The sequence below is a fragment of the Bubalus bubalis genome, chromosome 1, assembly GCF_019923935.1.
Source record: "Bubalus bubalis isolate 160015118507 breed Murrah chromosome 1, NDDB_SH_1, whole genome shotgun sequence".
In the NCBI taxonomy this organism is placed as follows: Eukaryota; Metazoa; Chordata; class Mammalia; order Artiodactyla; family Bovidae; genus Bubalus; species Bubalus bubalis.
Window position 1 is genome coordinate 109,815,659 of NC_059157.1, and position 23,516 is coordinate 109,839,174.

The 23,516-nt window shown below is 39.7% G+C and overlaps 1 protein-coding gene across 4 annotated transcripts in view; it reads left to right on the top strand.

Annotated features, from left to right (window-relative positions):
• Positions 1–23,516, top strand: part of CFAP91 (cilia and flagella associated protein 91) — a 110,552-nt gene that overhangs the window by 12,816 nt on the left and 74,220 nt on the right. For 3 of the 4 annotated variants that reach the window (XM_006057600.4, XM_044942238.2, XM_025284601.3), the window contains exons 4-6: positions 2,661–2,744; positions 4,183–4,239; positions 15,450–15,631. In XM_006057600.4, coding sequence (XP_006057662.3) covers positions 2,661–2,744; positions 4,183–4,239; positions 15,450–15,631 — 323 coding nt within the window. The remainder of the gene's footprint in view (positions 1–2,660; positions 2,745–4,182; positions 4,240–15,449; positions 15,632–23,516) is intronic. The other variant, XM_025284604.3, reaches the window with a different exon arrangement.

Consider the following 23,516-nt stretch of genomic DNA (forward strand, 5'->3'; position numbering starts at 1 on the left):
ATAGAATAAGAGATGACATTTCAAAACGATGGTTTTTTTGATTTGCAGTCAGTTCATGAGGCACTGTTATCAAGCTTTTTCACATTTTCAATTTGCTTCAAATGCCAAATGACCAGAGAAAGGTTGATGTTGAGTTCTTAGGCAGCTGCTTATACAGTTGTATGAGGATCGGTTTCGATGATGGCTCTCAATTGGTCATTGTCAACTTCGGATGACCGGCCACTGTGCTCCTCATCTTCAAGGCTCTTGTCTCCTTGGCAAAACTTCTTTACTCACCACTGCACTATATGTTTGTTAGCAGTTTCTGGGCCAAATGCATTGTTGATGTTGCTAGTTTCCTGCCTTGCTTTATGACCCATTTTGAACTTGAATAAGAAAATTGCTTGAATTTGCTTTTTGTTTAACATCATTTGCGTAGCCTAAAAGAAATGTAAAATAAACAGCAAGTGATAGTTCAGTTCATTCGCTCAGTTATGTCCGACTCTTTGCGACCCCATGAATCACAGCACGCCAGGCCTCCCTGTCCATCACCAACTCCCAGAGTTCACCCAGACTCATGTCTTTTGAGTCAGTGATGCCATCCAGCCATCCCATCCTCTGTCATCCCCTTCTCCTCCTGCCCTCAATCCCTCCCAGCATCAGAGTCTTTTCCAATGAGTCAACTCTTCACATGAGGTGACCAAAGTACTGGAGTTTCAGCTTTAGCATCATTCCTTCCAAACAAAGCCCAGGGCTGATCTCCTTCAGAATGGACTGGTTGGATCTCCTTGCAGTCCAAGGGACTCTCAAGAGTCTTCTCCAACACCACAGTTCAAAAGCATCAATTCTTGGGCGCTCAGCCTTCTTCACAGTCCAACTCTCACATCCATACATGACCACTGGAAAAACCATAGCCTTGACTAGACAGACCTTTGTTTGCAAAGCAATGTCTCTGCTTTTGAATATGCTATCTAGGTTGGTCATAACTTTCCTTCCAAGGAGTAAGCGTCTTTTAATTTCATGGCTGCAGTCCCATCTGCAGTGATTTTGGAGCCCAGAAAAATAAAGTCTGACACTGCTTCCACTGTTTCCCCATCTATTTCCCATGAAGTGATGGGACCGGGTGCCATGATCTTCGTTTTCTGAATGTTGAGCTTTAAGCCAACTTTTTCACTTTCCACTTTCACCTTCATCAAGAGGCTTTTGAGTTCCTCTTCACTTTCTGCCATAAGGGTGGTGTCATCTGCATATCTGAGGTTATTGATATTTCTCCCGGCAATCTTGATTCCAGCTTGTGTTTCTTCCAGTCCAGCGTTTCTCATGATGTACTCTGCATATAAGTTAAATAAACAGGGTGACAATATACAGCCTTGACGTCCTCCTTTTCCTATTTGGAACCAGTCTGTTGTTCCATGTCCAGTTCTAACTGTTGCTTCCTGACCTGCATATAGGTTTCTCAAGAGGCAGGTCAGGTGGTCTGGTATTCTCATCTCTTTCAGAATTTTCCACAGTTTATTGTGATCCACACAGTCAAAGGCTTTGGCATAGTCAATAAAGCAGAAATAGATGTTTTTCTGGAACTCTCTTGCTTTTTCGATGATCCTTCAGATGTTGGCAATTTGATCTCTGGTTCCTCTGCCTTTTCTAAAACCAGCTTGAACATCAGGAAGTTCATGGTTCATGTATTGCTGAAGCCTGGCTTGGAGAATTTTGAGCATTACTTTACTAGCGTGTGAGATGAGTGATAAGCATTAGTAAAAGAAAATATAAAGCAAGAAATGAGCATTAAAATGATGTATGACATAACCACATTCCAGTATCACATGGCAAAGTTCAACAGTGCAAAACTGCAGTTACTTTTGCACCAACCTAATAGGTGTTCTCCAAAGGTTACAGTATATATTACATGATAACTTAGCACCAAAGGTAGAGGTGACTGCATTTGTAATTTCTTTGATCCATCTTAGAAATTGCAAGTGTACTTTTCTGCTAGTATCCAAGTACACTTTTTGGAGATCTGCAACCAAAGCACCTTCAGCAATAGGTCTGTCAAATTCCTTTTTCATTTAAAGAATATTTACAAGTTCATACATAATAAATTTCTTTTAAAATGGTACCTTACAGCCTAGACATAAAAATTTGTGTTTTTTTTTAAATTTTGTAATTCTCATTCACTGTTAACTAAAAATGAGCATTTTTGTATGTGGAATTTCATAAATTTACTCATTTATTAGCTTTCAGCTCCTCTTGTTGGCTCCTGGTTTCCTGGCTCAGGAAAAGTAATCATTGTAATCTGAGATGTAGGACAGTAAGACATGTGTTATAGAAGACTTTGCTCTCAGTCTCAGGTGTATCTGTGTATCTCCTACTTTATAGACATACAAATACGAAATAGGGGCTTCCCAGATGGTGCTAGCGGTAAAGAATCTGTCTGCCAATGCAGGAGATGCACGAGACATGGGTTCGATCTCTGGGGCGGGAAAATTCCCTGGAGTAGAAAGTGGCAAGCACTCCAGTATTCTTGCCTGGAAAACTCCATGGACAGAGAAGCCTGGTGGGCTATAGTCCATGGGATCACAAAGAGTCAGACACGATTTAGCAACTGAGAATGAATATGAAATAAAAATTATATTTGGAAATAATATGTTCGACTTGAATAATGTTTTCCTGCTTCGTTTTAGAATTGATGCTTCTTTTCAGATGCCTAAAGAAGTTAATGAAGATCCTGATGTTACTGGAAAGAATCGCTATAAATATTTTGAAAGGTAGGAAATAATTACTGATGATTATGAGCGACTTCACTTTCCCTTTTCCCTTTCATGCATTGGAGAAGGAAATGGCAACCCACTCCAGTGTTCTTGCCTGGAGAATCCCAGGGACGGGGGAGCCTGGTGGGCTGCCATCTATGGGGTCGCACAGAGTTGGACACGACTGATGCGGCTTAGCAGCAGCAGCAGCAGCATGAGCCCTAATATTATTAGAGACCTCTTTGTAATAATGATAGCAACTCTCATATTTAAGTCATGCAATACGCCAGGTATCACTTTATAAGTGCTTTATGTATATAACATCAATTTTCAGAACAGAAATATAGGATAGGATATATTATCTCCATTTTACCAATTAGGAAGCTGAGACCAAAAGAGGAGAAATAAATTGCTTAAGGTTACTTTATTATGAATTAGCAAGTGTAGAGCTGGGATTCCAACTAAGTCTGCCTGACCTTAGAGATACTAATTGCAAATAAGAATGTATCTTGGAGAACAAAATGAAGTCATCAAATGAGGTGAGATAGAGCAAAGACACACGACAGCTATAGTGCAGGGAAAATAAAAGAGGGCAGATAGGTGACACTTGCTGTCTTTGTGTGAATGTTACCAAAACCAACACAGTCAAAAGATTCACCTTGTTTCATTCGTGATGAATACACACACGTGATAATCATACACTCAGATTAGATAAAAATAAGATGCTGATTTCCCTCTAGGTCCTATCTGAGTTAGCAAAATAGCTAACTCGGATGTATAACTTGATGTCATACCTACATAAGTTCATTTGAGAAAGTAAATTTGTAATGCATATTATTTATGAACAACCTCCTTATGGATGTTTTATGATGCTGAGTTTTTCAGAGGAATGAAATTCTTAACATAGTATACTCAGTTCCTAGACTTTTGGGGGTGGGGGTCTAAAGTAAATATTGGAAATTTCAGACTGTCTCAGGGAACTTGAGAAGTTGCTGGGAACTAATGACCAGCTGAAGCCTAAGTATAGGGCACTGTTTCTCAGGTGTGGCTTGTTTCCCATCTGCAGCAAACACATGGGGATGTTTATTACAAATGCAGATTAATTGGCTCTACCTTGTATCCACTGAGTCTGCTGGGCTAGACCTGTGGATTTGAATTTTAAACAAGAATCTTCCCACTCCCACCCACTCTGGCATTCTTGCCTGGAGAATCCCAGGGACGGGGGAGCCTGGTAGGTGCCGTCTCTGGGGTCGCACAGAGTTGGACACGACTGAAGTGACTTAGCAGCAGCAGCTTCCCCCTCCCCAGTGATTTTGTGTGTGCCAAAGTTTGAGAACTGCTGATATATAAAGTATTCAAACTCACTGATTTTAAGGGACAAATATTGGCAGTGGCAGGCAACTCAGCAAACACACAATGCAAAAGTCCCACGTTTGTGTTTTCCTTTCTTCCCCAGGCCTTTCCTTCCATTTTATCAGCAGATGCCATTCAATGTTGTTTTTGCATCAACCAGGTAAGCGTTATTTTAAAACTTTTTTCCAGTTTATTTTATTTATTATTTGCTTCCATATTTGTTTCTAGAAGATAGTTCTCTGAATCATTATTTTAAAGAAAGGATCATAAACCATTAGAACATTTTCTAGTGGTCATTAGCATTTTAAAAAACAAAATAGAAAATAACCAAGAGCATCAGATGTATTGAGAGTAGTTGTGTTTTTGCTTATAACTTTTGATTTAAATAGATAAATGTATATGTTCGTAGTTATATAATGGTTATGGTATGTAGTGTATTTTTGATTATGAGTTATGGTAAAAAAGTTGAAAGTGCTCTTAATGTTCTCTTTTGCTTCTCTGAAATGTACTTATTTGACAACAGTTCTTCAATGTTTGATCAAGAAAACCAGTGAAAATATTTTTTAATAGTAGAATTTATAATTTAATCATCTGATGGACACAAGGCAGTGTGCTATATACAAAGATACATACAACATGGTGTCTGTCCCACAAAGGAATGTGAACCAAGGTGAAAAGAAAGTAAAGGACAAGAGCTGAATCTGGGATTATTGTGCAGTTCCCTGGTCTTTTGTTTTAGGGCAAGATAGCAGGTTTGTAAAGTGTCCCATTAAAAAACTAATTTTTTGATTGGGTCACTTATTTTTCTGGAGTTGAGCTGTAGGAGTTGCTTGTATATTTTTGAGAGTAGTTGTTTGTCAGTTGCTTCATTTGCTATTATTCTCTCCCATTCTGAAGGCTGTCTTTTCACCTTGCTAATAGTTTCCTTTGATGTGCAGAAGCTTTTAAGTTTAATTAGGTCTATTTGTTTATTTTTGCTTTTATTTCCAATATTCTGGGAGGTGGGTCATAGAGGATCCTGCTGTGATGTATGTCAGAGAGTGTTTTGCCTATGTTCTCCTCTAGGAGTTTTATAGTTTCTGGTCTTACGTTTAGATCTTTAATCCATTTTGAGTTTATTTTTGTGTATGGTGTTAGAAAGTGTTCTAGTTTCATTCTTTTACAAGTGGTTGACCAGTTTTCCCAGCACCACTTGTTAAAGAGATTGTCTTTAATCCATTGTATAGTCTTGCCTCTTTTGTCAAAGATAAGGTGTCCATATGTGCGTGGATTTATCTCTGGGCTTTCTATTTTGTTCCATTGATCTATATTTCTGTCTTTGTCCCAGTACCATACTGTCTTGATAACTGTGGCTTTGTAGTAGAGCCTGAAGTCAGGTAGGTTGATTCCTCCAGTTTCATTCTTCTTTCTCAAGATCACTTTGGCTATTCGAGGTTTTTTGTATTTCCATACAAATTGTGGTGGGAATGCAAACTAGTACAGCCACTATGGAGAACAGTGTGGAGATTCCTTAAAAAACTGGAGATAGAACTGCCTTATGATCCAGCAATCCCACTGCTGGGCATACACACTGAGGAAACCAGAAGGGAAAGAGACACGTGTACCCTAATGTTCATCGCAGCACTGTTTATAATAGCCAGGACATGGAAGCAACCTAGATGTCCATCAGCAGATGAATGGATAAGAAAGCTGTGGTACATACACACAATGGACTATTACTCAGCCATTAAAAAGAATACATTTGAATCAGTTCTAATAAGGTGGATGAAACTGCAGCCTATTATACAGAGTGAAGTAAGCCAGAAAGAAAAACACCAATACAGTATACTAATGCATATATATGGAATATAGAAAGATGGTAACAATAACCCTGTGTACGAGACAGCAAAAGAGACACTGATGTATAGAACAGTCTTATGGACTCTGTGGGAGAGGGAGAGGGTGGGATGATTTGGGAGAATGGCATTGAAACATGTATAATATCATGTATGAAACAAGTTGCCAGTCCAGGTTCGATGCACGATACTGGATGCTTGGGGCTGGTGCACTGGGATGACCCAGAGGGATGGTATGGGGAGGGAGGAGGGAGGAGGGTTCAGGATGGGGAACACATGTATACCTGTGGCAGATTCATTTTGATATTTGGCAAAACTAATACAATTTTGTAAAGTTTAAAAATAAAATAAAATTAAAAAAAACAACAACTAATTTTTGCTATACTCTTTTCCATGTCAATATAACTTAATGTTTCTATAAGAGAAGAAAATCCAAGGTATTCATGAAATGAATGAGAAGATAAACATTTTTGTAAGGCCTAAGATTTCTGAATAGAAATAGGTCTGGACTTTCAAACATGCATTTAAAAGTTATGGTTACTCTTAATGATACAGCGTCTTATATAAATAGGATATATGTTATCAAAGGTATGTAATCCTTGCCAATTATGATTCCAGTTTCTCCTCAAATTTTTTAAGACTATGTATGAATTTCTTTGGCTCTTATATGGATGTAGGGAAGATGCTTTGCTTTTGTAGCAATATTTTTGGGGATCAGTCTCCTAAAGCAAAGGAAATAAAAGCGAAAATAAATAGAACATAATAAACTTAAAAGCTTTTGCACAGTAAGGGAAACTGTTGACAGTGTGAAAAGATAGCCCACTGAATGGGAGAAACTATTGGCAAATGAAAGTGAAAGTGGAGAGTGAAAAAATTGACTTAAAGCTCAACATTCAGAAAACGAAGATCATGGCATCCGGTCCCATCATCACTTCATGGGAAATAGATGGGGAAACAGTGGAAACAGTGTCAGACTTATTTTTCTGGGCTCCAAAATCACTACAGATGGTGACTGCAGCCATGAAATTAAAAGACGCTTACTCCTTGGAAGGAAAGTTATGACTAACCTAGATAGCATATTCAAAAGCAGAGACATTACTTTGCCAACAAAGGTTTGTCTAGTCAAGGCTATGGTTTTTCCTGTGGTCATGTATGGATGTGAGAGTTGGACTGGGAAGGCTGAGCACCGAAGAATTGATGCTTTTGAACTGTGGTGTTGGAGAAGACTCTTGAGAGTCCCTTGGACTGCAAGGAGATCCAACCAGTCCATTCTGAAGGAGATCAGCCCTGGGAATTCTTTGGAAGGAATGATGCTAAAGCTGAAACTCCAGTACTTTGGTCACCTCATGTGAAGAGTTGACTCATTGGAAAAGACTCTGATGCTGGGAGGGATTGGGGGCAAGAGGAGAAGGGGATGACAGAGGATGAGATGGCTGGATGGCATCACTGACTCGATGGACGTGAGTCTGAGTGAACTCCGGGAGTTGGTGATGGACAGGGAGGCCTGGCGTGCTGCAATTCATGGGGTCGAAAAGAGTCGGACACGACTGAGCGACTGATCTGATCTGATGACCCATAAAGGGTTAATATCCAAAATATATAAACAGCTCATACAACATAAAAAAATCCCAAACAACCCGATTAAAAAATGTGCAGAAGACCTGAATAGACATTTCTCCCAAGAGGACATGCAGATGGCCAATAGGCACATGAAAAGATGTTCAATATTGCTAATCCATCAAAACCATAAGGAGATGTTACTTCATACCTGTCAGAATGGCTGTCTTCAAAAAGAAGATGAATAACAAATGTTGGCAAGGATGTGGGGAAAAGGGAATCTTCGTCTGCTGTTGGTGGGAATGTAAATTGGTGCAGTCACTGTGGAAAACAGGATGGTGGTTTCTCAAAAAACTAAAAATAGAACAAACATATAATCCAACAATTCGACTCCTGGGTATATGTCTGAAAAAAAATACCCACTATTTTGAAGAAATACATGCACCCCAATGTTCATAGCAGCATTATTCACCATTGACAAAATATGGAAGCAACTCACATGTCCATCAACAAATGAATGGATAAGTAAAGTGTGGTTTATATATGCAATGGACTCTTAGCCATAAAAAAGAATGAAATTTTTCCACTTGGAACAACATGGATGATTTAGAAAATATACTAAGTGAAGTTAGCAAAAGACAAATGCTGTATGATATTACTTATTTCTGGAGTCTAAAACATACAACAAACTAGTGAATGTAACAAAAAAGAAATAGACTCACAGATTTAGGGTACAAACTGGTGGTTAGCAGTGGGGAAAGGGAAAAAGGGAAGGACAATATAGGAATAGGGGATTAAGAGATACAAACTATAATATATATTATATAAAATAATCTACAAGGATATATTGTACAACACAGGAAATATAGCCAATATTTTATAACTATAAATGGAACATAACATTTAAAAATTGTGAAATACTATATTGTATTTGGTTGTTTTTTTTTACAGAATTTTTTTCTCATTTTTTAAAAATTTTATTTTATTTTTAGACTTTACAAATATTGTATCGGTTCTGCCATATATTGAAGTGAATCCACCACAGGCATACATGTGTTCCCCATCCTGAACTCTCCTCCCTCCTCCCTCCAAATACCATCTCTCTGGGTCGTCCCAGTGTACCAGCCCCAAGCATCCAGTATCGTGCATCGAACCTGGACTGGCGACTCATTTCATACATGATATTATACATATTTCAATGCCATTCTCCCAAATCATGCCACCCTCTCCCTCTCCCACAGAGTCCAAAAGACTGTTCTATACATCAGTGTCTCTTTTGCTGTCTCGTATACAGGGTTATCGTTACCATCTTTCTATATTCCATATATATGCATTAGTATACTGTATTGGTGTTTTTCTTTCTGGCTTACTTCACTCTGTATAATAGGCTGCAGTTTCATCCACCTCATTAGAACTGATTCAAATGTATTCTTTTTAATGGCTGAGTAATAGTCCATTGTGTGTATGTACCACAGCTTTCTTATCCATTCATCTGCTGATGGACATCTAGGTTGCTTCCATGTCCTGGCTATTATAAACAGTGCTGCGATGAACATTAGGGTACACGTGTCTCTTTCCCTTCTGGTTTCCTCAGTGTGTATGCCCAGCAGTGGGATTGCTGGATCATAAGGCGGTTCTATTTCCAGTTTTTTAAGGAATCTCCACACTGTTCTGCATAGTGGCTGTACTAGTTTGCATTCCCACCAACAGTGTAAGAGGGTTCCCTTTTCTCCACACCCTCTCCAGCATTTATTGCTTGTAGACTTTTGGATTGCAGCCATTCTGACTGGCGTGAAATGGTACCTCATAGTGGTTTTAATTTGCATTTCTCTGATAATGAGTGATGGTGAGCATCTTTTCATGTGTTTGTTAGCCATCTGTATGTCTTCTTTGGAGAAATGTCTATTTAGTTCTTTGGCCCATTTTTTGATTGGGTCATTTATTTTTCTGGAGTTGAGCTGTAGGAGTTGCTTGTATATTTTTGAGAGTAGTTGTTTGTCAGTTGCTTCATTTGCTATTATTTTCTCCCATTCTGAAGGCTGTCTTTTCACCTTGCTTATAGTTTCCTTTGTTGTGCAGAAGCTTTTAAGTTTAATTAGGTCCCGTTTGTTTATTTTTGCTTTTATTTCCGATATTCTGGAAGGTGGGTCATAGAGGATCCTGCTGTGATGTATGTCGGAGAGTGCTTTGCCTATGTTCTCCTCTAGGAGTTTTATAGTTTCTGGTCTTACGTTTAGATCTTTAATCCATTTTGAGTTTATTTTTGTGTATGGTGTTAGAAAGTGCTCTAGTTTCATTCTTTTACAAGTGGTTGACCAGTTTTCCCAGCACCACTTGTTAAAGAGATTGTCTTTAATCCATTGTATATTCTTGCCTCTTTTGTCAAAGATAAGGTGTCCATATGTGCGTGGATTTATCTCTGGGCTTTCTATTTTGTTCCATTGATCTATATTTCTGTCTTTGTGCCAGTACCATACTGTCTTGATGACTGTGGCTTTGTATTAGAGCCTGAAGTCAGGTAGGTTGATTCCTCCAGTTCCATTCTTCTTTCTCAAGATCGCTTTGGCTATTTGAGGTTTTTTGTATTTCCATACAAATTGTGAAATTATTTGTTCTTGTTGTTGTTCTGTTGCTAAGTTGTGTCCAACTCTTTGTAACACCATGGGCTACAGCACGCCAGGCTTCACTGTCCCTTCACTATCTCCTTGAGTTTGCTCAAACTCATGTCCTTTGAGTCAGTGATGCCATCCAACCATCTCATCCTCTGTCGCCCACTTCTCCTCCTGCCCTCAATCTGTAAGTTCTTGGTTCACATGCTGATGAAGCCTAGCTTGAAGGATTTTGAGCATAATCTTGCTAGCATGTGAAATGAGTGCAATTGTACAATAATTTGAACATTCTTTGGCATTGCTCTTCTCTTTGGGATTGGAATGGAAACTGACCTTTTCCAGTCCTGTGGCCCCTGCTGAGTTTTCCAAATTTACCAGCGTATTGAGTGAAGCACTGTTAAAGTGCTGCTAAGGCATCATCTTTTAGGATTTGAAGTAACTCAGCTAGACTTCCATCACCTCCACTAGCTTTATTTGTAGTGACGTTTCCTAAGGTCTGCTTGACTTCACACTCCAGGATGTCTGGCTCTAGGTGAGTGACCACACCATTGTGGTTATCCAGGTCATTAAGACCTTTTTTGTACAATTCTTCTGTGTATTCTTGCCACCTCTTCTTAATGTCTTCTCCTTCTGTTAGCTCCTTGCCGTTTCTGTCTTTTATTGTGCCCATCTTTGCATGAAATGGTCCCTTGGTATCCCCATCTTGAAGAGATCTCTCGTCTTTCTCTTTGTTTGCCTCTGTTTCTTTTCATTGTTCATTTAAGAAGGCTTTCTTTTTTCTCCTTACTATTCTCTGGAACTTTGCATTCAGTTGGGTATATCTTTCCCTTTCTCCTTTGCCTTTCGCTGCTCTTTTCCCAGTTATTTGTAGGGCCTCTTCAGACAATCACTTTGACTTCTTGCATCCACCTGCCAGTACAGGAGACATGGGTTCAATCCCTGGTTCTGGGACAATCTCACATGCCATGGAGCAACTAAACTTGTGTACCACAACTATTGAGTCTGTGATCTAGAACCTGGGAGCCACAGCTACTGAAGCCCTTGGGCCCTAGAGCCCATGCTCCTCAACAAGAGAAGCCACTGCGTGGGAAGTCTGCACAGCAACTAGAGAGTAGCCCCTGCTTGCCACAACTAGAGAAAAGCCCACCTAGCAACAAAGATCCTGCACAGCCAAAAAGAAATAAATAAAAAATTTTTTAAAAACTGTGATGTTATGGAAAGAATAGACAGATGAAATAGAATAGAGAGCCCAGAGATAGACCCACATGCTTATAATCAGCCAATCTTTGACAGAAGAGGAGATGGTTAGATAGCATCACTGACTCAATGGACATGAATTTAAGCAAAGTCCAGGAGGTAGTGAAGGACAAGGAACCCTGGTGTGCTGCAGTCCATGGGGTCGCAAAGAGTTGGACACAACTTAGTGACTGAATAACAATCTTTGGCAAAAGAGCAAAGGCAATACAATGGAGCAAAGACAGTCTTTTTAACAAGTGATGTTGGAACAACGGGACATCTACATGCAAAAAAAAAATGAATTTAGACACAACTCTTACACCCTTCACAAAATTAACTTAAAATGGATCACAGACCTCAGTGTAGAATACAAAAATATAAAACTCTTAGATTACATAGGAAAAACCTAGATGGTCTTGGGAATGGTGATGACTTTTTAGACACAACATCAAAATCACGATCCATTAAAGAAATAATGGGTAATCTGGACTTCATTAAAAAAAGGTCAAAGACCTTAACAGACACCTCACCAAAGAAGATATACAAATGGCAAATAAATGGAAATGCAAATTAAAACAGTATACCACTATACAACTGTTAGAGTGGCCAGAATCTGGAACACTAACACCACAAAATATTGAGCAACAGGAATTTTCATTTTTGATGGAAGTGCAAAATGCTATAGTCACTTCAGAAGACAGGTTATCAGTTTCTTACAAGACTATGCATACTCTATACAATATGGTATTATCTTCTGTTCTGAATGATGCACTTCATGGAAATGAGACATCTGTAAATGACCATGTGGATTGAACTTTAATCCCTATGCACTCAAGACACATTTATTGAATGAGTGAAAAATACTAATACTATTATTACTCATCTGTAGAAATGTTAGTGATTCTCACCTGAATCATGAATGTTAATGTATTGACACACCAAAATAAAATTTGTCTAAGACTCTTAAAAAAAAGACTATACACGTACTCTTAACATATGATCCGGCAGTCCTACTCCTTGGTATTTACCTGAAGGGGTTGAAAACTCATGTCTACACAAAAGCCTTTGCTAGCCCTGTGAAGCTCCTCTTTGTGTGTAGGTTTTTAAAAATGTATTTATTATTCATTCTTAGTTGAGTGGGTCTTTGTTGCTGTGCTTGCTTTTCTCTAGTTGCAGAGAGCGGGGGCTCTTCTTTGTTGCATTGCAAGGGCTTCTCATTGTGGTGGCTTCTCTTGTTGCATGGGCTCTAGGGCACACGGGCTTCAGTTGCAGCGTGTGGGTTCAGTGGTTGTGGTCCCTGAGCTCTAGAGCAAGGCTTAATAGTTGTGGTGCAGGGCTTAGATGCTCCATGCATGTGGGATCTTCCTGGACCAGGGATCAAACCTGTGTCTCCTGCACTGGCAGGTAGATTCTTTACCACTGGACCACCAGGGAAGCCCTGCATGTAGTTTTGTTGGGACTAGAAGGGGAAAATTTAAAAGACTGTGGGTGTGGCAGACAGTGTCTTCTTTGATGGTGGCTGGTATTAGAGGAGGGAGGGTCTAGATGGAGGGTGTGGAGCAGTAGGAGCTGCTGAAAGGATACCATCCTTAAACAGACTAAGTGAGGCTAAGGATGTGATCCAGGACCAGGCAGAGCTCAAGCCAAGTAGGGAGCAGATGTGGGGTCTTTCTGGTGTTGGGTCCTGATTGAGGTTGGGCAGAGCTGGGAGAGAAGATTTTTTGCTTGCTCTTATTCACATTTTACTCTCCCTTGAAACCAACTGAAATGGAGAGAAGAATAGGTTGGAGAAAAATAACAAGTTAATTAAGAAAGGAACTGTGCTGTTAAGTTACACAGGACTTTTATCCAAGTAGCATTCCTCCTTTGCATCCTCTCCTCAGACCCACGGAGAAGGGTCCCAAGTCAGCAGAAAGCTTTGGCAGAGGGATTCCTCAGGCTTTGCCATAATCTTAGCACGTTTAATCAGATGGGTCAAATGTGAAACTAATTTGGAAAGCAATAATTTATTCTCTTGATCCAAGCTGATGGTTTTATAATAATATTCACATGACCTGGGATAATATAAAGGTAATTTGAAGTTATTTCCTCAAGTAGAATTTTTATAGTAGAATACTTTCTGCTGAAAACATAAGAAACTATATATACTTATATTGTCTACTTATGTTGGAAATTAATAGCAACTGCTGAAAAAAATGATTTCAGTACCTGTTAGATTTCAGCATTAAAATCTATTTAAAGTACTGTTCCATCACAGGTTGAACTGCCAAATAGACACTTCTTTCTGATTGGCTTGAAATGCATTTTTCTTTGAGCTAAGATGTACATGCTATGCTCATGTATAAGTACCTCCCATTGCCTTTGACTATTTTTCTTAATGGAAATCTCTTTTTTCCATTATATTTATTTATGCAATTTAATCAATTCTTCTACCAACTAGAAAAAAGATTTATTTTAAATGGAAGTGGTATATATACCTATATATATATATTTATTTTATAAGTAGTATATGTACAGGTTAAAAAAATTAGAAAATTCAAAAGACTATAAACATGAAAAACTTCTCTCTATAATCATACTATCCAGAAATAATTGCTTTTATTATTGTATATCCATTTAGGAATTTTTATGTGCCCAGTAGCAGTCTATAAAAACATAAAAGTGTACTCCTGTTGTACATACTGCTTTATAGTGTTCTTTTTTCTACTTTACATTAGATCATAGACATTTTTGTTCATTCATATAGATTACATTGTTACTTTTAATAGCTGGATAAAAATTATGGCTGTACCATTTTTAAACAGTTTTTCTACTGATGGTCATTATTTAAGTTTGTGATTCCATGAAGTGTTGTTTAGTCAAAACAGCAAGATGCAAAACTGTACTTATAATATGATTTCATGTTAGTCAAACAGTAAAATAAACTATTTGTGTCAGTTGTAGAAAATAAGTGTGCAAAAAATAAGGAGGATGTAATTCAAGGATACATCTGGGGTATATGTCCTAGATGGGCTTCCCAGGGGGCACTAGTGGTAAAGAACCCGCTTGCGATTGCAGGAGACTTAAGAGACGCAGGTTCAATCCCGGGGTTGGGAAGATCCTAGATATCAGGTATATAGAAAGGGTACTGCTATGGGTGGAAAAGGAAGAAAAAGGGATTGAGGGATGCAAACTCAAAAGTAAAAAAAACCCACTGCACTATGTGCTACTATGCTTTTTGTTAAATTATGGATAAGGGTAGGCACATGTTTAAGTGAATTTATAAGTTTTTCTGTGCTTAAAAATAAAATGAAAAAAAAAAAAAAGGTGAATATAATGGATCCAAGGTTGATGCCTAATGACCCCAGATATAACCACTTTTAAAAATAAAATTAGCCATTGAGAAGTTTTTTACTCTTATAAATGAGACTTTATAAACATGTTTGCATATATCTTTGCACACTCATTGACTTATTCCCCATAATAAATTCCTAGGAGCACCATTGCTTGGGCAAAAGGGTGTTTTAAGGGTTTGATATATATTTAGTCACTTGTTAGTTAGGTTTACCTGTTTGTATTTTCATCAGCAGTTTATGAGAATGCCTGTTTCTTCACAAGTTCATTGATGCTAAGTACTTTCAATCTTTTAAATCATTGCTTATGTGCTTCCCTGTGGCTCAGAGGTTAAAGCGTCTGCCTCCAATGCAGGAGACCCGGGTTCGATCCCTGGGTCGGGAAGATCCCCTGGAGGAGGAAGTGGTAACCCACTCCAGTATTCTTGCCTGGAGAATCCCATGGACAGAGAAGCCTGGCAGGCTACAGTCCATGGGGTCACAAAGAGTCGGACACCACTGAGCAACTTCACTTTCACTTTTACTTTATGTGATATAATTAAATAGCATCTTAATGTTTTAATTTAATTTTCTTTGGTTATGTTATGTTCATTATCTTTTCATATGATTGTTAGAAGTTTTACTTTTTGTTTTCTGACTGTCCTTGACTCATTTTTCTGTGGCTATTTAACTGTCTTATTGATTCACAAGGGCATTTTACATAGAAAGACTTAACTCTTAATCATATATGTTGCAAAACCTATTGATAGATATTAAGTGATTATATCAGGTTTCAATTTTTAAAATAATTTTCCTTTTTAGGGCAGATCCATATACTTTTCCTCCTCCTCCAACTAAGTACCTGCCCATTCCTTCGAAGTACACGGTGGGCACTCAGACTGATTATCGGGATGCTGAAGTTCAAACAGACCCGTATTCTCCAGAATATGTAGTATGTCAGGATTCCATCCCTGAGCTCCTGACCCTGGCTACTCTCACTTGGGGTGAGTTGGAAATTCTTTGGAATGTTTGCAGATGACAGTCCTGATGACCACGCATGCTATTGAGTTCTTGGAAATGACACACACAGAGGCAACTGTGGTTTAAAGCATTGCTATTTTAAGTGTCTTGCTCAGTAGAGCTACTTCATAGACTCATACACTTTCTGATAGATTTGTTCAAAGAGAGATACGCCATTATCATTGTAAGGACACTTCTTGTCCTTTTTCCCTGAAGCTGAAGTTACATTTAGACTTAATTTTGTGGTTCCTTTGCTGACAACTCACCTCCCTCTTCTAACTGTTTCTCTCAGTGAATCAGCTCCTTTTCACTGAGAAATTTATATTCTTTCTTTACACATAAATTTTTTTTGAGTATGTAATACTGAATGCATATTCCAACATGTAATATGCATGACATATGCATATTCCAACAAGAAATAATATTATCTTATAATATGCATCATGCATATTGTAAATATAGCAATAATATGCATTTTCCAACAAGTAATAAAATCCTCTTACTTTGCTAAAATATCTTGGGATTTATCAAGGCTCTCTTATATACTATATTTGATAATTTAGATGATTTCTTTTGATATTATATCTGAAATGCTCAGAAATTCACTCTCAGAGTATAGAAATTCACTCTGGTCTAGGCCTTTATAATGTGAAACTATAAATATTAATAAGAGAAGGAGCCTTTAGAAATTGTTAGAAATTACCTTACTAAACTCATTTGATTGTGCCTAGGAAGCTGAGAACCAGAGAGACTGATTCCTTGAAGATCATGGAAATACTTAGTACATTGTAATTTTTATTAAAATGAGGTTACTTTTGTTTCCCCAATGTAATGAATTGTGATCAAATCTGTGTTAGTAGCAACAAGGATGTGCACGTCTGAGTTCTAGTTCTGATTCTTGTTTCTTGGCTTACTTCTTGGATCCAGATTAAGCATTCTTGACACCCACAGTTTAAAGCAGAGACTCTACCTTAAGTCCAGATGACAGATTCAGAGTATGCTGAAATCTTTCCCTCTCCTTTGCACACACAGTAAACATAATTATGAAAATTAATAACCACACTTAAAATCAAGGAAGAAAATCAATCGTTTAGCAGTGAAGACTTCTTCCTAAGAGAGAATCTGTGATGATGAGCAGGGACTCTGAATGGTGAGGAGCCAGACCTGAGTTACCTGATTAAAGGAGGGAGAAGCTTCTCTCCTGCGCACAGGTAGAACTGAAGCCCAGTGCCTGCCAGTCTCAGCCAGGGACTCCTACCTGCAGCCTTTGAGCTTCAACCTCTTGGTGTGGGAAGGGCTTAGCTTTGAGCTGAGAAGGACTGGGGCCATGCCCTCGAACACAAGAGGTTTAGGTAGGGGCTCAGAAATGCTTCACTTGGTAAAGACCTAATTGGAGCCCTGCCCTGGCAGCTCCGGGGTTGAAGTGTCAATAAAAAGCTCCATGAGTCAGGCCTACCTCCTTGTTGGTGAGGTCCTGGGTAAAAGTTTAAATGGATGCCTACATATTATGTGTGTAGACGTTTAAACATTATAAATCAAGCTACTGTCTGTTAGATAAAATACATTCTATATTTTTCACAAATCTTTATAAAAAGCTGAAAGGACAAGTGTACATTTAAAATTCTTAGACTCCTTGGGATTGCACGCTGGCATGTGGCAGCAGTGGGAGAGGCTGCCTGGTGGCTGGCACTTTCTCTGCCTCTGTTCTTCATCATGAGGGCTTGTTGTGCATGCCTGTGATTGCCTCTCCTGTCCTGCTTTTCCATATTCTGTCTAGACATCCTTGAAAACAGCTGCTATGTGACCACCCTTTGGGCCTAAGGGTGAACAAACAGCAGCATGTAGTGTGCCCTCGGGAGTCTGAATCCTGCGAAGTGGCCCATGTAGATTTTGGAAGTGGGCTTGGGGCCGTTTACATAAGGAATTCCAGGCTCCCTAAGAGATGGAGTACCTCCAGGTGGGCATTCTGTAGTATCTTTAAAGTTCCATGGGAAAATAACCCAAATCTAGAATTCTTACACCAGCCAAACTCTTACTCAGGAGAGAAGGTGAAATAAAGATACTTTCATAGGACAGAACATTTCATAGGTCTATCTCATAGGATATTGTAAACACTAATTAAATTCATTTATGTAATGTGCTTAGGCCAATGCCTAGTATGGAAATAACCATTCTATAAATGTTAGCTATTGATCTGAATAAGGGAAGAATAAAAGGACATCCTTGAACATACTTCCAAGTTCAGTCGCTCAGTCCTGTCCAACTCTTTGCGGCCCCATGGACTGCAGCACGCCAGGCCTCCCTGTCCATCACCAACTCCCGGAGCTTACTCAAACTCAGGTCCATTGAGTCGGTGATGCCATCCAGCCATCTCATCCTCTATCATCCCCTTCTCTTCCTGCCTTCAGTCTTTCCCAGCATCAGGGTCTTTTCAAATGAGTCAGTTCTTCGCATCAGGTGGCCAAGATTGGAGTTTCAGTTTCAGCATCAGTCCTTCCAATGAATATTCAGGACTGATTTCCTTTAGGAAGGACTGGTTGGATCTCCTTGCTGTCCAAGGGACTCTCAAGAGTCTTCTCCAACACCACAGTTCAAAAGCATCAATTCTTCAGCGCTCAGCTTTCTTTATAGTCCAACTCTCACATCCATACATGACCACTGGAAAAACCATAGCGTTGACTAGATGTTCCTTTGTTGGCAAAGTAATGTCTTTGCTTTTTAATATGCTATCTAGGTTGGTCATAACTTTTCTTCCAAGGAGTAAGTGTCTTTTAATTTCATGGCTGCAGTCACCATCTGCATTAATTTTGGAGACCCCAAAAATAAAGTCTCTCACTGTTTCCACTGTTTCCCCATCTATTTGCCATGAAATAATGGGACCAGATGCCATGATCTTAGCTTTCTGAATGTTGAGCTTTAAGCCAGCTTTTTTCATTCTCCTCTTTCACTTTCACCAAGAGGCTCTTTAGTTCTTCTTCACTTTATGACATAAGGGTGGTATCATCTGCATATCTGAGGTTATTGATATTTCTCCCAGCAGTCTTGATTCCAGCCTGTGTTTCATCCAGTGCAGCATTTCTCATGATGTACTCTGCATAAAAGTTAAATAAGCAGGGTGACGATATACAGCCTTGACATACTCCTTTCCCTATTTGGAACCAGTCTGTTGTTCCATGTCTAGTTCTAACTGTTGCTTCTTGACCTGCATACAGACTTCTTAGGAGGCAGGTCAGGTATTGTGGCATTCCCATCTTTTGAAGAATTTTCCACAGTTTGTTGTGATCCACACAGTCAAAGGCTTTGGCATAGTCAATAAAGCAGAAGTAGATGTTTTTCTGGAACTCTCTTGCTTTTTCTATATTCCAACGGATGCTTGCAATTTGATCTCTGGTTCCTCTGCCTTTTCTAAATCCAGCTTGAACATCTGGAATTTCATGGTTCACGTACTGTTGAAGCCTGGCTTGGAGAATTTTGAGCATTACTTTACTAGTGTGTGAGATGAGTGTGATTGTGCAGTAGTTTGAGCATTCTTTGGCATTGCCTTTCTTTGGGATTGGAATGAAAACTGACCTTTTCCAGTCCTGTGGCCACTGCTGAGTTTTGTTCAATATGCCAAATTTGCTGGCATATTGAGTGCAGCACTTTCACAGCATCATCTTTTAGGATTTGAAATAGCTCAACTGGAATTGCATCACCTCCACTAGCTTTGTTCATAGTGATGCTTCCTAAGGCCCACTTGACTTCACATTCCAGGATGTCTAGCTCTAGGTGAGTGATCACACCATTGTGATTATCTGGGTCATGAAGATCTTTTTTGTATATTCTTCTGTGTATTCTTGCCACCTCTTCTTAATATCTTCTGCTTCTTTTAGGTCCATACCATTTCTGTTCTTTATTGTGCCCATCTTTGCATGAAATGTTCCCTTGGTATGTTGAAATTTTCTTGAAGAGATCTCTAGTCTTTCCCATTCTATTGTTTTCCTCTATTTCTTTGCAATGATCACTGAGGAAGACTTTCTTATCTCTCCTAGCTATTCTTTGGAACTCTGCATTCAAATGGGTATATCTTTCCTTTTCTCCTTTGCCTTTCGCCTGTCTTTTTTTCATAGCTGTTTGTAAAGCCTCCTCAGACAACCATTTTGCCTTTTTGCATTTCTTGGGGATGGTCTTGATTTCTGTCTCCTGTACAGTGTCCCAAAGCCTCCGTCCATAGCCTTTCAGGCACTCTGTCTATCAGATCTAATCCCTTGAATCTATTTGTTGCTTCCACCGTATAGTCATAAGGGATTTGATTTAGGTCATACCTGAGTGATCTAATGGTTTTTCCCTACTTTCTTCAATTTCAGTCTGAATTTAGCAATAAGGAGTTCATGATCTGAGCCACAGTCAGCTCCCAGTCTTGTGTTTGCTGACTGTATAGAGCCTCTCCATCTTTGGCTGCAAAGAATATAATTAATCTGATTTCAGTATGGACCATCTGGTGATGTCCATGTGTAGAGTCTTCTCTTGTGTTGTTGGAAGAGTGTGTTTGCTATGACCAGTGAATTCTCTTGGCAAAACCCTGCTTCATTCTGTACTCCAAGGCCAAATTTGCCCATTACTCCAGGTATTTCTTGACCTCCTACTGTTGCATTCCAGTCCCCTATAATGAAAAGGACAGCTTTTTGGGGTGTTAGTTCCAGAAGGTCTTGTAGGTCTTCATGTATGCATGCATGCTAAGTCACTTCAGTCATGCCTGACTCTTTGTGACCCTATGGATTGTAGCCTGCCAGGCTATCTTGGCCAAGGGATTCTCTAGGCAAGAATACTTGAGTGGGTTGCCACTCCCTCCTCTAGGGGATCCTCCAGAACCAGGGATCGAACCTTCGTCTCTTGCATCTCCTGCATTGGGAGGTGGGTTCTTTACCATTAGTACCACCTGGGAAGCCTATAGGTATTCATAGAACCTTTCAACTCAGCCTCTTTGGCATTAGTGGTTGGGGCATAGACTTGGATTACTATGATGTTGAATGGTTTGCCTTGCAAACAAACTGAGAAAATTCTGTCATTTTTGTGACTGGACCCAAGTACTGCATTTCAGACTCTTTTGTTGACTATGAGGACTACTCCATTTCTCCTAAGGGATTCTTGCCCACAGTAGTAGATATAATGGTCTTCTGAATTATATTTGCCTTTCCTGCCCATTTTAGGTCACTGATTCATAAAATGTTGATGTTTACTCTTGCCGTCTCCTGTTTGACCACTTCCAATTTATCTTGATTATGGCCTGACATTCCAGGTTCCTATACAATATTGCTGTTTACAGCGTGAGACTTTACTTTCACCACCAGACATCCACAACTGGGCGTCGTCTCTGCTTTGGCTCAGCCTCTTCATTCCTTCTGGAGCTATTTCTCCACTCTTCTCCAGTAGCATATTGGACACCTGCCAGTCCAGGGGGCTCATCTTTCAGTGTCACATCTTTTTGCCTTTTCGTACTGTTCATGGGGTTCTCAGGGCAAGAATGCTGAAGTGGTTTGTCACCTCCTTCTCCAGTGGATCTCGTTTTGTCATATCTCTCTGCCATAACCCAGCCGTCTTGCATGGTCCTGTATGGCATGGTTCAGAGTTTCATTGAGTTATACAAGGCCACCATTTTGGTTGGGGCTTCCATTCTGTCCGCCCTCTGATGGATGGGAGTGCATGCCTCCTGATGGGAGGGACTGGCTGTGGGGAAAACTAGGTCTTGCTCTGGTGGGCAGGGCCGTGCCCAGTATATCTTTAATCCAGTTTTCTGCTGATGGGTGGGGCTGTGCTCCCTCCCTGTAGTTTGGACTGAGGTGGCTCAGTCCTTGAGTTTGCATTCCTATGGTGGAGCTATAGGGTCTATGGTGGGGGTAGTGGCGACCTTCTCCACAAGGACTTACGCCAGTACATTGCGCCTCCCAGGACTGTTGCTGTCAATACCTCTGACCCTGTGGCAGGCCACTGTTGACCTGTGCCTCTGTAGGAGGCTCCCATACACTCATAGGCAAGTCTGGCTCAGTCTCTTGTGGGGTCACTGCTCCTTTCTCCTGGGTCCTGGAGCACATATGGTTTTGTCTTTTCCTTCCAAGAGTCTATTTCCCCAGTGCTGTGGGAGTTTTATAATCAAATCCCACTGACATTCAAAGTCACATCCCCTGGGGATTCCCAGTCCCTTTGCCAGATCCCCAGGTTTGGAAGTCTGTTGTGGGCCCTCGAACTTTCACAACAGCATGAGAACTTCTTTGGTATAGTTGTTCTCCAGTTTGTGGATCGCCCATCCAGCAGCTCTGTAGTGGGGCTAATGGCGACCTCCTCCAAGAGGACTTGTGCCACCTGCTGTGCCTCCCAGCACTGTTACTGCCAGTGCTCCTGTCCCCGTGGGAGGCCACTGCTGACCCATGCCTCTGCAGAAGACCCTCCAACACTCAAAGGCAGGTCTGGCTCAGTCTCTTGTGGGGATCACTGCTCCTTTCCATGGGTTTTGGTGCACACAAGATTTTGTTTATGCCCTCCAAGAGTCTCTGGCAGATATGAAGTTTTAAATGTGATTGCACCCCTCCTACCATCTTGCTGCTTCTCCTTTGTCCTTGGATGTGGAGTAGCTTTTCTTGGTGGTTCCAACATTCTCTTTTTGATGGTTGTTCAGCAGCTAGTTGTGATTTTGGTGTTCTCACAGGAGAAGATGAGCACACGTCCTTCTACTCCGCCAAATTAAATTTGTAGACTCTTTGGGTAGTGTGGACATTTTAACAATATCAATTCTTCCAATCTAAAATGCAAGATATCTTTCCATTTCTTTATGTGGTTTTCAGATTCCTTCAGTAATATTTTATAGTTTTCAGAATACAGGTCTCTCACCTCTTTGGTTAAGTTTATTCATAGGTATTTTTCTCTTTTTGATGGAATTTTGTTTTATTTTTTCTTTATTATTGCTTGTTTTTCTTTAATTTTATATTGAAATATAGTTGATTTACAATGTTTTATTAATATTTTGTACAATGAGGTGATTCAGTTGTATATATAAACACATTCCTTTTCATGTCTTTTCCATCGTGGTTTATCACAGGATATTGAATACAGTTCCCTGTGCTGTTCAGAAGGATCTTGTCATTTATCCACTGTGTGTATTATCATTTGCATCTAACCTAAAACTTTTGCTCTATCCCTCCCCACTTCCTCTCCCCCTTGACAGCCACAAGTCTGTTCTCTGTGAGTCTGTTATGTTTTATAGATAAATTTATTTGTGTCATATTAGATTCCACATACAAGTGATTTCATATAGTATTTGTCTTTCTCTTCCTGACTTAGTTCACTTAGTGTGATAATCTCTATGTTCATCCATATTGCTGCAAATGGCGGTAGTTTGTTCTTTTTATGGCTGAGTAGTATTCCACTGTATATGGACATTTAGGTTCTTTCCATGTTATGGCTATTATGAATAATGCTGCTATGAACGGAGGGTTGCATGTATCTTTTTGAATTGTAGTTTTGTCCTGATATATATGCCCAGGAGTAGGATTCCTGGATCGTATGATAACTCCGTTTTTAGTGTTCTGAGGAACCTCCATGCTGTTTTCCATAATGGCTGTACCGACTACATTCTCACCAACAGTGTGGGAGGGTTAGAAAATAGAACCCAACAACTCATTAAAGAGATCTTACACCATAGTCAAGTGATGGGATTTTAAGTGGGATTTTTTTTTTTTTTTTGCTTTCTCTTTCTGATAGTTCATTATTAGTATATAGAAAAGTGACATGTGACAGTATCTTAAAAAGATGGCTGACACTTCCCTGATGGTCCAGTGGCTAAAACTGCACGCTCCCAATGCAGGGGTCCTGGGTTTGATCCCTGATCAGAGAACT